The following is a 15,075-nucleotide window of genomic DNA, read 5'->3' as shown; positions in this document are numbered from 1 at the left end:
TGCATCTTCTACTCACTTGTCTGTCTCCTTGAAAGAATTGATGTATGCAAGAGAATAGGTTGCAGAGAGTTGAAACTTTTAGTAAAAGTTTGGAAAGAGTAGTGTACCTGTCTTTCCTCTCTGCTTGTCTTACCAACCTCCCTGTCACTTCCCTCATAATTCCTTTTTTTTCAAATAAAAGATCACATAACACCAACTTGTGATGTCATAGACAACCACAGCAATAGTTGAGTCACGCATGTGGCTACGAATTAGACTGTGAAAATGCCCCTGGCCTGCTGTGTCCCATAACTGCTGCTGAACCTGCATAAAACAAATTTTTGGGAAGAAGATGGGGACAGGTAGAAAAGAAACTAGCCTTTTAAAAGCTAGAACATAATAAAGGCAGAATAAAAAGAGTCAGGGAGCTGGATTCCTGAAAAGTGGCTGCTCTGCTCTCAAACCAAGTGGCCTACAGTCCTAGGACAGGTCCAACCAATCTCAATATGCCATTTTGGTTAAAGAAGACACTATAGAACAGATTTAAGGATTCGAGGTCTCAAACTTTATGTTGCAGTTGGAGATTAGATGAGGGCAGAGAGAACAAGAAACATCACAGGGCTTGGTAATTTGGGGAGGTTTCAGTTTTTTTCTTCCCCTTCTTTATTCACAGATCAATGTGGGGTGGTACTACCCTACTGTGATGAATAGGCCTAAGGGTTGAGGTATAGGGTTAGTAGTATGAGAGTTAACACTCACTTCTTCAAGTACATGGTCTTAGTCAATTCCAATGGTTGCCTGCAAAAGAGAGACACTCTGAATCTCCCCTCTCCCCAAATACCAGTCAGTCTTAGAACAGGAAGTGCAGCATGGCCTTTGAGGAGGCTGTCCTGGCTCTGCTTCCCAGTGCTTACAAATAGATAACTTTGAGTTGAAGAATCCTCCAGTGAGTCAGTCAAGGAAAGGGGCAAATATGTGCCCTGTGACTCCCTGGTGGTGGGCTCACCTGGCAGGCGCACTCAAAGCTGTTATACATGAAGCCGGCGATGACTGATGTCTTCCCCACTGTGAGGGAGATATAGTAGGCCAACCTTTGCCCTGGATGTCCTTTCTCCCCTCAGAGTCTCTATGACACCCTCCCCCCGCCCCCTACTTTCACACACTCCAAACTTTCCCAACGAGGAGGAACTCGATTCCCCAAAGAACCCCCCCCCCCCGACCCGATTCCATACCAGTCACACTTTCCTATACCTAGAGCCCAACCCAGGCCCGCGCCGTCTGCTTTCCCAAGAATACGAGTTTGGATTTGTGCAGAGACTGGTATTTGGGTCTCTCTTTGGTCTCCAGGCTCAAGCCTCTGGCCTCGCTCCGGGCCTCGTGGGGACTGAAGACATACATCGGGAAGACATACATCGCGGAAAGTGGGCGGCGGGTGACGCTGGCTTCCTATTCTCAGCCCTCCACCACCAGACGTCCTACTACGCTCTCCCCAATGGCGACTTGCGACTGTTGGCTTCGCACCTGGGCATGGGTGCAGCCATGCCCCTTCGGTCTTCCAGCAGCTCCCTTGGCGCCAGGCCTGTGCTTGGCTCAGTGGGGTGATTGGCGGGGTGGGAGCATGGATGGCCCAGGCTAAAGAGAAAGTTGAAGGACCCACGGAGGGCGGATGGCCATGTCAAAGGGTAGTGGGGGGGGGGTAAGGGAAAGGCATGTGCTAAAGGTAATGTAATCATGGCGGGGAGTGGGGTGAGATGGAGTGGTGGTGGTGGTGTCATTCTCAGTAGTTCCATTATCCTCCAGGAGGATAAAATACCAGAGATTGCCAGCCACGTCTGGACAAGCCGATTTATTAGAGCGTTACAGTAGGGGCTCCCACACAGAGGGGCACCAGAATAGGGCGCTCAGCTCCCCTTGTTTCCCTCCGCCTCCAAAGCCTTCTGGCCCTCCGCTCCGTCGTGCTCCTGCAGCATAAACTCCTGGATGACTATGTCCTCAGAACTTGCAGAAGCAGTAGAGGGGAATAGAGCGTTAGGAACCCCTTTCTGGGCGTCCTCTCCGTTCACTCTCCTGATGCCAGAGAAGTAAGTGATCCCCTCCCTGCTTCCCAGCTCAGCTCCTCGCCCCCCTCTCCAAAGCTTCACCCTCACCCACACCCCAGTCCTATCACACTGGTTTGTTTCCTTTTGTTCCCTCCCAAATCTCTCAACACAAAAGTACCCCAGGAGTGCAGGAAAGGAAATAAAAATGGAGTGTGGGAAGGAGAGAAAGATAGAAGTATGAAAGGCGGGAAAAATAAGGGCGAAGGGTGGGGAATAGGAAAAGGAAAAATGGAAGGGATGAGGGAGAAGGACGATTCCAAGAGAAGCAGGGGGAGGAAGCTGGGGGATGCAGAAAGGCAAAGGGAGGACTATGAAAAGCACCGAATTGTGACGTGAAGCTAAACCATATGTTTCCACTGCACGCGTATTGAAAGCAACACCCCAGGGAAGCTTTTTTACATTTCCATTGTCATAAAATGGAGGGTGGCAATGGGGAGAGGGTGATGGGGCTTCCAGGCCTCATATTCCATTACCTAGCGGCCTCTGAAGCAAGCATGCAGAGGGAGAGAAAAATGGAGCTGAAGCCTCCTCCCTTACCAACCCTTCCCCTCCTGCACAAAAAACAAACACACTTCCTCTGACAAACTAGACACCCAGCCTGCCTATTCCACCTCCACTCAAACTGCTAGTCTCCAGTTCATGAGATCAGAACTGCTTGGCTGTCAGCACTCAGGACGACCATTCCTGTGAATCCCACCTGGTCACTCACCATGAGATGGCTTTGGATGGATCAGGATCAGGGGCAGCTCCACACCAACATCACTGCAAAGATCCCAAGGTGGAGTTACTGATCTCCCTACAAGCCTAATCCCCAAACCAATTTCCCTCAGTTGTCCAGACTCTCCCTAGTCTTTTGGTCTCCTTATCCACTCATTCTCCCCTTATTGCCCCAGTCCTCCCATCACACACTCTCTCACCTGGCTGTCAGGTCTCCTAGGATGCTGTGGGTAGAATGACACCCAAAATTAGCAGCTGGAAATGGGGAAGGGCAACTAGTTTTACTGGGGGATGAGGGATCATAAGGACAACTCACCCACAGAATGGGTTTCTGGAAGGGAAAGTGACTTGCTCATTGAGCTCACAGGTTTGGGAATCTGGTCTGGGAGAAGGGGTGGGGAACAGCCTGATTGGGTCAGTCCAACTGGGAGAAAAACAAGTAAGAAACCCTTGGCTATCCAGCCCCTGCCCAGACAAACCCTGAACCCTCACTCACCCCCCACAGGACACCATCAGGTTGACTCTGACTTTGTAGGACACCAGGATCCCCTGCAGCTCCTTGTCCATTCCCGGTCGAAGACTGGAGGTTGTAGTATTCATTTTTGTGTATTGCGGGGGGAGGAGGGCAGTAATTCATTCAGTCTCCAATTCCTTCTTCTGCATTCGCATCACCATACCCCATTACTTTTTGTCTTCTCCCAGAAAACTAAACTCTCCCAGCCTCTAAACTCTCCTACCCATTGGGACCACATTTCTCTGCCTAAAATTCAGTTTTATTATGTCACCCTCTGTATAAGAGCATACCTTATGCAATATAACTACTCTGCCTGATTTTCAAGACACTTAACAGTCTGGCCCCAACTAGCCTCTCTAACCTTTTCTGCCCTAACTGCCTAACACCTGGGATACAATCTAACTGGGCCCATCCTATCTATCTCCGTGCACAGAGCATGCCATGTGGATTCCCACCTTCTAGCCTTTGCTCGTGTTTTCTTCCCAGTCTGGAATGCTCTTTCTTTCTCTGTTGGTATCCAGATCTTACACATTCTTCAATATCTAGCTCAGTCTATTTTCTTCAGGAAACCCTTGCCAGCTGTGCTGGCTTCTTTTAATTTCTATTGATTTGTAATCTGAACCACATGAACTAACATTTAACTGTTAGATTGAATTTGCATTCCTCTTTTTTCCTCATTTAGGCCATAAATTGATGGCAGAGACTGTCTTAAACTTCTTTGTATCCTCCACATTTCTTAGCATAGGAATGAATGAGCACGCAACAGGTGCTCAATAAAAACCCGCTGATTGAAAAATGTTACTGAAAACTGTATGATCTTGAGAAAGTCTCTTTATTGCTCTGGACTATGATACCCTATCTATAAAATAATGCTGTTTGGATGATTTCTAAGGGTATTTCTAGCAATAGCAGTCTATAGATACTTGATTAGGCATGGGGAGAGGCCGAGGGAGTGGGGGATTAACACTTGTTGGATGATGGCAGATAGTTTTTGGTGGGAGACACATCTAACACTAGGACCTTCGAAGGCATAGGACCAAATGAATGACTTCATAGAATTCTATCAATTCCTATAATATCATTCTCCTTTTTTATCCTCCTTTTTCTCCATTTCTCATCTCCTAGTCTTCCGCTCTATTTCTATCTTCTGTACAACTCTCTGTAGAGCTACTGTAGAGATCAATGTTTACAGACAGATGATATGTGATAGAATCATGTCCACTTCTGCCGCTTGTTAGCTATGCAAACTTGGACAAATTCCTTCTTCTCTATGAGCCTCAGGGTCCTTAAATGTAAAATGGAATAAGAACACCTATCCAGCCTACTTTAATGGGATTCTTACGAATATAACATAGATATGTAGGACCTTTGTGAACTGTGAAATGTTGTACAACATAAAGATTTTTTTCTTCTTTATGTTTTCCTTTCTTGCTGTCTGCCATTAGTCCCATGGACATTATTTAGCTTGCTTCTGGCCCTCAGGCCTGGTGGGAGGGGGGGCGGTCTCTGAACACTGGCCTAGGGACATTTTTAAACAATAGGTGAGCTTTATTGAAGATGAAACCTCAAAGCTGTATGTATAGCATGTGGAATGGGTTAGGGGTAGGAAATGGAGGTTGGGAGTTGTATTTGAGCTTACAGCGTGCTAGAGGCAAGATTGGTATCTTCATGCTTGAGTTTGCCATCCAGTGCCAGACCCTGTTTCTGGCAGCTGGCAGCTAGGAGTGGGGTTACTGCAAAGCTCTGGGAGAAGCTGGAGTTAGCAGCCACGGTCTCCCTTTGAAAGGAGAACAAGAGAAGAACTTAAGCTAGGCTCGCCAATTAGGTGTACTTTTACTCCCAAGAGTATCTTGCAAATCCCAAGAACCTGCTGTAGTATCCAAGAGAGATGACATGTCTAACTGAAGAGTGGGAGGAATTAGCTCTGATGGGAAATCCTTATGCCCCTGCCCTCTCTCAGTATTGTGATGGTCCTCCTGTGGGTAAGCCACATCTCTTCTCTCTATTCTCCTGGGAATCCCTCTCTTTCTCTACTTTAGTCCTCACCTTGACCTTCCTCATTCCAGGGCTACTCCCCCCCTTCTTCATCTCCCAGCCCCCTCCCCTGCCTCCTGACCCTCTTTCCACCACCCCACCCCTTGGCTCTCTGACCAGCCCCAGTGCCAGCTTACGTGAACTCCTGAATGAACACAGTCTTGGTGTACTTGTCTAGTGAATACAGGACAACATCTGTGATCTGGTCAACTGAACAAGTCAGGAAAAGCACATGATTATAATCAGTCAGTAATCCTTAAGACCCCAGCTCACTGCCCTCAGATGTGATCTTATTCGTGGTCATAATATAATAATGCAGTAAGATGTGTTCATGGACAGAGATATGTATTTTGACAAGTCTGTATTGGAGGAAAAGCCTAGATGAATGCAGACAGGTAAGTGGGGCAGAGATTTGGAAAGAGACCTGTGGCTTTGGGACCAGGTGCAGGGGATGAGAAAAGAAGCTCACCTGAAATCTTGATTTTTTTGATGACTTTGCTGGTGCAGTTGTTGATAGAAACATTGACAGAGATGGGTTCGCCATGGTAGTGAACCTGAAGCAGGAGGAAGAGAGGCACATCACAGCGCTGGAGGGAGAACGCCCAGATCAAGACTTAAAATGCCTGTTTTCCTTGCACTGATGCCACCCTGGCTCGCATCTCTGCCTATCCAAGTAGGAAATCAGTGAAGAAAGGGTATCGAGGGGGTTCTAGGGTAGGGGGCAGGCAGTGGGGTCACAAACCTCCTTGTCCATCCAGGCCTGGAGTTGTAGGGGCTGAGCTGACAGAAGGAAGCGGCGGATGGTCTGGGCGCAGGGGCCAGGGCCTGACTCTGGGGGTGCAAACTGTACTTTCCGGACAACCAGCCGCACAGTGTCTCTGAGTAGAGGCCAATGGGTTAGCCAGAACATCTCTTTTGGAACCCACAGACCTCTCCTACAACACCCCCATAGCCCAGTCCTTGCTTGGGGGTAGAGGTAGGGGAAGGCCTCTCAGAGAACTCTTCTAAATTCTCAATGTAGGTATTTAGACCAAAGGTTGGCAAACTATGGCCCACTGGCCAAATCTGACCTGTTGCCTGTTTTTTTATGGCCCACAAGCTAAGAATGGTTATAACATTTGTAAATTGTTGAAGTAAATCTAAGACCAATAATATTTTATGACATGTGGATATTATATAAAATTCAAATTTCAGTGTCCATAAATAAAGTTTTATTGGAACACAGCCATGCTCATTCATGTACTATCTGTGGCTGCTTTCATACTACAATGGCAGATTCGAGTAGTTGCAATAGAGACTATGTGGCCCACAAAACTTAAATATTTCTTTTTTGGCCCTTTACAGAAAAGTTTGCCAACCCCTGCCCTAGAGCAAAGAAGAGAAGTCAGAGGGGACTCAGAACTGGGTGTCTGAGTCAGTGGCGAAAGTACTACGGAGGATAGAATTAGGGTTGTTTCTGTCATGAGAGCAAGATCTGTTTCCTGGCAGAGTCTGGAGGCAGGGGTTTGGGGGAGGACCAAAGAATACTTCTTGGAGACTTTCTCCTCCAGGTTTTCAGCACAGAAACTCTTCACTTCAAAGTCAATCCCACAGGCCTGTAAAGGGGCAGGGACAAAGAGAACTCACTTCCGACACTGTCCCTCCCTTCCTCATGGGGCTATAGAAAATGCCTGACCCCATCTCTTAGTTGTCCATTTCTCCAGTCTTGTTCATTGGTTCCTCTGTCCCTTTTCCCTGACACTACTGTCTATCCCTCTTTCTCAGAACCCAGACCTTACCTTTCCTGCATCTTCAGGACCAGGCTGCAGTGTCACTGAACAGGGCAGGTTGGCAATCATCTGGGGGACCAAAAGGAGGTCAGCAAACAGAAGAAATAGGGACCCCTCTTCTCTGTTCTCTTTCCTTAGCTTCTTCTCTTAATCTTTCTTGGAAACCTTGCCCAGGACTTGGGGTCAGTACCTTCAGGGTAAAGGGGTAGGCATTGTCCCCCAGCTTGTGCAGCAGTCGCTCCTGTAGGACTGTGAGGGTTGCCTGGGGGCTGGTGGATTCAGCTGGGACCACTTGCTGGGTCTGTACATATAGATCTTTGCGGAATGTCAGACCAATCACATCCAAGTCATCACGGCCATAGCGAAAGGCACATGTCAACATGACAAACACTGCAGGCAAAGGAGTAAGAGTGTGACCTGTCAGGCCTTAGTGAGAAATGAGATCTTAATTGGGTCTGGAAAACATGGAAAGGCAATGTAATATGATCAAAACCGTACGGCCATAAAAAATAAGATTACTACATTTGACTACAGTAAATTTTAAAACTTCTTCATGTTAAAAAACATTTATAAACAAGAAAAAAAGGAAAGCCAGGGAGAAAATATTTGCCACACATATAACAAACAAAAGTTTAGCACCTGAAATATATAAGAACTCCCACAAATCAATAATAATAATAATAAACCAACGTAGAAGTGTACAAAGAATGTGAATAGGCTTTTGCAGAAGTGCAAAATGTAATGGTCAATAACATATGAAAACATGTACAGTCTCACTAGTAATCGGATAAATGCAAATTAAAACCACAGTGAGATAACATTTCATACCCATCAGATTGTCAAAAATTTTGAAGTATGTCAATACTAAGTATTGGTGAAGATGTGGAGCAATATGAGTTCCTATACACTGCTGGTGAAAGTATATATTAATAAAAACACTTTGGAAAACTGTTTGGCACAATACAGTAAAATCGAATCTGCTCCTATTTATGACCTAAGAATTCTACTACCTTAGAGGATCTCTTACTCACGTTTACAAGGAGATACATATGAGAGTGTCCATTGCATCAGTGTTTGTCAGAACATAAAACTGGAGATAATTTAGATATCTATCAGCAAGAGAAGGGGTAATAAATGTGTGATATGTTCATAAAATGGAGGGTTGGCTTAGAATGTGATGTTGATAACATCAAGGTCCAGGGTTCGATCCCTGAACCAGCCAGCCACAAAAAAAAAAAAAAAAAAGAAAAAGAAAAATTGTTAACATGAGGGAATACTAAACTGAGGTTAAAATAAATGAACTGGGACTTCATGTAATGCTATGGTTTGAATGTGTCCCCTCTAAAATTCAGGTGTTGAAACTTATTGTGATGGTTAGAAGTAGAGAGTAGAATAGTGGTTACTAGAGACTGGTGGGGGGAAGGGGAAGTGGGATGGGGAGAGAGTGGTCAGTGGATACAACATAGTAGAGAGATAAGAATGGGATCTAGTGTTCTCCAGTAATATAGGGAGACTACAGTTAACAACAATGTACTATGTACCTTTGAATAGCTAGCTGAGATAATATTGAGTGTTCCTAACACAAAGAAGTGACAAATGTTTGAGGTGATGGATGTACTAAGCACCCTGTTATAATCATGGCACACGGCATGAATGTACCCAAATATCGTACTCCATAAATATATACAATTATCAGTCGTCAATTAAGAAAAATAAAGAGAGGAAGAAAAAGAGAAGTAGAGAATAGAATAGTGATTACCAGAGGAAGAGAAAGGGAGAGGGGAGGGGGCCAGGGAAAGTTACAAAATTACAAAGTTACAGTTATACAGGAAGAATAAGTTATGGTGCTCTAGGATGATAATAACTAATAATACCGTATTGTATATTTCAAGATAGCCAGAAAAGAGGATCTGGAATGTATAACCACAAAGAAGTGATGAGTGTTTAGGTGATAGATATGCTAACTATTCTGATCAGATCATTATACAATGTATGCATGTATTGAAACAACAAACTGTACCCCATAAACATGTACAATGAAAAAAATTAATTTGAAAAAATGAAAAGAAAAAAAACTTAATACGATGGTACTTAGATGGGCTTTAAGAAGTGATTAGGTCATGAGGCTTCTTCCCTCATGAATGGGATTAAGGCCCTTATGAAAGAGGCCTCTTGCCTTTCTGCTTTCTGCCATGTTTCCTCCCTCTGGAGAATGCAGCAACGAGGTGCCATTTTGGAAGCAGAAAGCAGCCCTCACCAGACAACTGAACGTGCCAGTGCCTTGATCTTGGATTTCTCAGCCTCCAGAACTGTGAGAAAATAAATTTCTGTTCTTTATAAATTATCCAGTCTCAGGTATTTTGTCATAGCAGTGCAAACAGACTAAGACATATATTAACATAGTTAAATCTCAAAAATTATTGAATAAAAAAAGGTAGCTGCAGAATGATGTGCACAGTATGTTACCATTTATATAAAATTTAAAAGCATGTAGAACAATATCAAAGTTGATCACAGATACATAAATATGGAGTAGATGTATAGAAGCATCAATGGGAATAATAAACACCAGATTCAGGATATTAGTTACCTGGGAGGGGTGGGGAGGAGAGAAGAAGGAGAAGGAGGAAGGAAGGAGGAAGGGAAATGGGATCAGGAAAGGACATACAGGAGGCTTCATTTTGTTTCTGTAATTCTTTTTAAGCTAGGTGGTGGGTACAGGGTATTCATATATAATTCTCTATGCCTGAAATATTTCATAATGGAAAAGAGAGATAATAAGATTTAGGGTCAGAATAGGATTTGTACAAATTTCTTGAGTTCTCTGGGTCTTACTTATTTTGTCTGTCAGTAATAGGACTGCACTAGGATCTCTACATATGTTATTTAGCCCTCACAGCAACCCTCTGAAGTATTATTATCCCCACTTTACAGCTGAAGAAAATGATCTCGGAGCAGTTAAGTAACGGCCCAGGATTTCAACCCAGGCCTGTTGACTCTAAAGCCCAGGCTCACATGAGGAGTTGATGTATAAGAAATCCCTTTGGAAACTCTAAAGTAAATTATAGATATAGATGATGATGATGATGATGAGAATATCAGTGGAAATGAAACAGTTATAATTGAACTCATGCTTTGCATCCGGTATGTAAGATTAGTGACAGACAGAAAGCCTGTGACATGCACTAATGGAGTGTGGGATGGGGTAGAGAGGGATACTTGTCCGAGTACAGACTGATAGAGATTGAGGCAAGGAAAAGATGTGGAACAGGGATGGATGATCTTAATTCTATCAGGCACCCTGACCCAAAGAAAAGAAAACTACCAACAGCCTCACATGAGTATAAAACGATTCATTTGTATTTTTAATAGACCAAACTATCAAACATGAGATTAACTGCTTTTAAAATTAAGAATGAGAGAAATGAATCTATATTCAGAAGATATGACAAAGACCAGTGTTTATAAGGACTTGGGCAATGGCCAGCCTCATACACTGCAGGAGGGAGAGTTAATAGGTAAAAACGTTTTGGAGAACGATTTGGCAACAGGTATAGAAAGCTTTAAAAATGTGTGAATGTCCTTTGGCCATTAATTCCTCTTTTAAGCATTATGGTATTTAGCCAATCTTTTTCTTGTTGTTGAAATGCATAATTTACTTCTTTAAAATTGTGACCAAAATACATCCTCTTAATTTTGGCCTGATTCATTTTAGCATGTACTTTTTCTAGAACTGGAAAAACCTGTTTAGCCAATCTTCAATTGCTGGACATTCATTTTGTTTTCAATTTTTTGCTGTTATAAACAACCCTGTAAAACACATCCTTGTGTGTGTGTATGTTTAAATACATAGTGGTAACCCATACAATATAGTACTAAGCAATGTAAATAGTTAGAGATGTTTATATATTGACATAGGGTTTAAAAGAAAATTATAAAATATTATTTATAGAATAGCATTTTTAATACAAATATAGATATGTTTGCACAGAAAATATGAATAAATAAGAACTAAAACATTATCTGTGATTATTAGTGATTAAGGGTGACAGGATTACTGTCTCTTTCTCCTTCATCTGTGCTTTCTAATTTTTCAACAATAAAGACAAACAATCTTCAAAAGATACAACAAATAAATTCACTCTGGTTCTCAATTATGGCCAATTAAAGTCGGAGAAGGGAGAGAGAAAGAAAAGGAAAAGGAAAGAAAGAGCAAAGGAAAGGCAAAGACAGACAAAGTGAGAAGGAGAGGAAAAGAGGTGGCTGGAAGGAGGCAGGGGGAGAGAAAAAATGAAAGAGACGAAGAATGAGACAGAAAAAGGTCAGGAGGGGTGAGGCAAAAGGGGCTCTAGTAGCCCTGAGGTGAGGGTATTAATCAGATGAATTGTTCTTGGCACATATTGCTGTGCAAGTGCAGGGAGGGCAACAGAATAAGTCATCAGCTGCATTCCCCCATCCTTCACTCCCCATTCTTCACCCCCACCGAAGCCCTAATTGGCTCTCTAGCACTTCAGAATAATCTTTTTTTATGCTAAGAAATAGCTGTTTTATTCTCTTTTAAAAGTCTACAAACATCCCCCTTAAAAAAAAAAAAGTCAACATCTAGGGCTGGCCGATTAGCTTACACGGTACAGCGTGGTGCTGATAACACCAGGGTTAAGGGTTTGGATTCCTGTACCAGTCAAACACCAAAAAAAAAAAAAAAAAAAAAAAAAGTCAACATCTATTGTGTTAATTTATATTTGTGTTTATTATACAGATAACATGTATTGATTGTGTGAACATCAGAAAATATAAAAAAGAGAAATTAACTCCTTTTTAAAAAAATGTTTATTTAGTGCCTTTTTTTTTCAGTGGCTGGCCAGTACAGGGATCTGAACTCTTAAGCACCCACTCCAACCAACTGAGCTAAACAGCCAGCCCTCAAAAGAGAAATTAAAGCTCCTTCATAATATGTCATATTCCAGAGATAACTGCTGTTAATATCTGTTATGTATGCTTCCCAATGTTGTTTCTGTAATTGAACACAAGTCCACCTTAGGTATTTATGACTTCTCATTTCCTTTTTGAAATTAAACTTTTTATTTTGAGACCATTGTAGATACACGTGCAGTTATGAAAAATAATGCAGAGAGATCGGCTATAGATTTTTGTTAAACAACAATTTGTTCATGCCACCACGTGTACTGCCCTATCACTGGCCTTTATCTCTCAATGGTATAGAGTGAGCATACTTTACATCAACAAATGCACCTCGACAGTAAAACACATGAGAAAATATGATGCAAAGAAGATGATCTTCATAAAAGTAACAAAACATGTAAAATAGCTAGGAATAAACTTAAGAAATATGCATAACAAATGAATAATATAAAACTCTACTAATGGGATATAAAAGAAGATTAGAATAAAAGAAAAAATACATCGTATTCATGGATCAACATGCATATTTTTTAAACTAAGGATTTCTTTCCATAGGTTATTCTGAAGATTTTGTAGGAATATAAAAAAATGATTTAAGTTTTAGAGATGCAGAGTACTTGGAAACCTTAAATAAGTTGGTTAATTTATGGCAATACCTAAAAATTCCTTTGATATTTAATACTGGCCAGATTGCTCATCCACACTGCTTAATCTGAGAGATTAAGTCTACTTTATTCCCCAATATCTGATGGTTACATCTAAACTGGTATTCATCAACTTGTTCTGAGCCTTTTTCAAATGAAACCCAATTTTTAGTCTAGTTGGATCACAGTGGGGTTAATCCACAGCAAGAATTAAAAGAAAAAAAAGCAGTGAAAAAAATATTTCAGTGTAATCTTGGTCTACATAGTACTGTTGCCAGAAAAATATCGCTTGCTGTTACTTCCTATGGTTGTTGTTTTGTTGCTTTGTTTGTGATTTTTTTTTTTTAAAGAAAGGTTAGGCTGTTTCCCCACACAGAAAGAGAGATGGAAAGACATATACAAGAGGCTGCAAAATGGCAGCCTGAGGGTCACATCGGCATATAGGAAGAAAAAGTTTTTTGATATATCCAGGCCTTCAAAAACCTTTTAATGAGTTGCCAATGTTTGCAAGTCAGGAAATTTACATAAAAATACGGGTTTCTGGCATATCAGATCATTTCATAGGCAGTCTAAGCCCATATTCAGATCAATAACCAAGCAGGGGCACCACCAATAATAACGAAGAAAATTAGAAATTTTAGAAAGAAGCTATTTTAATTATTTCAGCATATATGTAACTTTTGTGCAATTTTGAAAAATAAGATTTATTTATGCTTTAGAAATGTATTTATTTTTAATGTTATTTGGGGAAGGGGTGCCATAATCTTTTCAGACTTTGGGCCTCTAAAGGTCTTATTCTGAGCTTTACTTCCAGTTCCTTTTTAATAATCAGAAAATTTGGCCACACTAGGCTGGAATTCCTAGTTGTCAGCCCCCACCAGAGAAGGCATTCACAATTCCTGCCACTTTCTGATTTTCTTATACCCCTCTGGTTCATTCCACTCATTCAGGTTACCTGTCTGGCATGTGTGACATTTCAGTTTGGGACCCCAGAAACATACAAGGACCAACAAGGGCTTCCACTTACTCTTTCGACCTTTTAAGTAATCAGGGTCAACCAGGACTACACCATCTGTGGAGAGAGGGAGAGACGGCACCCTAGTCAGGAAAAATTCTCAAACTATGAAACAGAAGGTGATCCCTGAAATGGTTCTTCCCATTCTTCCCTTTAATTTGCCTCCTTTTCTGCGTGGTTCTTCCTGGGCTTTCTTTTACTCCCCTGGTTCCCATTCCCTTCTCCCCAGTCTCTTCCTCTTTTTGGACTCACTGACCAATGGGTTCCACCATGTCCACATGATCCACGAAGTCCCGTTTCCCCAGGTAGATGGACAGCTGTTGTGAAACAATCTCCCATGTTATTCTCACAAACATCTTTGAGAGAAGCCCCCAACTCAAACCCCTGAGACCTTGAAGGGTATACCCACCTATCCCTTTTGCCCTCTCATTTGCCCAGCTGGGCCAGGTTCTCTCACCTTCCCATTGGAGCTTGTCTTTTTAAACACCCTGTGGGGATAAACAGAAAGAAGATAGGTCGGGGGGGTTGGGACAACAGGGAAGAGGAGAGGAAGGGAGAAGAAATAAAGGGAAGTGGGGAGAAAAGGAAATATTCTTAGGATTAGAAGAGGCTCCAAGCACATGAGGTGGAGCAAAGGTAGAGGTAATTGGGGTAGAGTCGAGGGCCACAAGTTAGGAAGTGATTGGAAACTCCTCTACCCCAAAGGCAAATACTTGGGTTTGGGTAGGAAGTAATTCACAGAATTGGAGCATTAGGAGTTTTTACTTACTTGGAGATGTTGGCCATGGAGTTGATGTTGAGCTTTTTCTGCAAAGAGGGAAAGAAGGAGGAAGGCTCAATCATTTGGTCCCTATTCTCCTACCTCACTCCAGTATACCATCCAGACACGCTTAGTGTGACATAATCTTTCCTCCTTAGATAGACACCTCACCTCCATCAAGTGCCTCCTATTCTCCCTCCAACCAAGGGTACTCCTTCAGCAGTACTTTTACCCATCCTGGACCAGGGGGAAAGTCCCTCCCTATTTTGTACAAGTTGTTGACTAACCATACTGTCTATTCTCCAGAAAGGGTTGGACTTCTGGAATGGCTGGGGCACTCTTGAGAGCCGTCAGAGAGAAAGAACTTGTCTGAAAAGGGCCTGGAAGGAAGTTTCCATCCATAAAAGTGTGAGGAAAATGTGTTTCTCGGACTGAATGAGGTTGGACATCACCTGGCACACAGTAGGAGCTAAGACATGCTTATTAGATACATGAATGAATGAACAAACAAATGGATTCTGTCTCCTTCTGCTCCTGCAATGGACTCTGAGCCTGAGTTCATCTCATGATGGCCTTGACCCTCAGCTAAGAAGGGAGAAAGGTATGGGAGAAAAAGGACTC

At 42.6% G+C, this 15,075-nt stretch overlaps 1 protein-coding gene across 1 annotated transcript; it reads right to left on the bottom strand.

Annotated features, from left to right (window-relative positions):
• Positions 1-1,880: 1,880 nt before the first annotated feature.
• ARR3 (arrestin 3) lies at positions 1,881-14,480 on the bottom strand. The gene is made up of 16 exons (XM_063083826.1): positions 14,464-14,480; positions 14,152-14,182; positions 13,951-14,011; positions 13,707-13,751; positions 7,303-7,502; positions 7,122-7,181; positions 6,871-6,938; positions 6,086-6,221; positions 5,813-5,897; positions 5,481-5,553; positions 4,949-5,086; positions 3,292-3,375; positions 2,996-3,019; positions 2,788-2,840; positions 2,552-2,561; positions 1,881-1,977 (listed from the first exon to the last, which is right to left on the bottom strand). The coding sequence occupies exons 1-16, from the start codon at positions 14,478-14,480 to the stop codon at positions 1,881-1,883; spliced, it is 1,182 nt and encodes a 393-aa protein (XP_062939896.1).
• Positions 14,481-15,075: the final 595 nt, after the last annotated feature.

The sequence above is a fragment of the Cynocephalus volans genome, chromosome X (genome assembly GCF_027409185.1).
Source record: "Cynocephalus volans isolate mCynVol1 chromosome X, mCynVol1.pri, whole genome shotgun sequence".
NCBI lineage: Eukaryota > Metazoa > Chordata > Mammalia > Dermoptera > Cynocephalidae > Cynocephalus > Cynocephalus volans.
This window is presented reverse-complemented; position numbering and strand designations above follow the sequence as displayed.

Excerpts from the sequence above, each read along its gene's own strand:
- ARR3 (XM_063083826.1), bottom strand. Across the intron at positions 5,554-5,812 it reads CAAAAAAATCAAGATTTCAG|TTGACCAGATCACAGATGTT; the intron begins GTGAGCTTCTTT and ends TGACTTGTTCAG. Across the intron at positions 3,376-4,948 it reads AATCTTGCCTCTAGCACGCT|TCTTCGACCGGGAATGGACA; the intron begins GTAAGCTCAAAT and ends TACAACCTCCAG.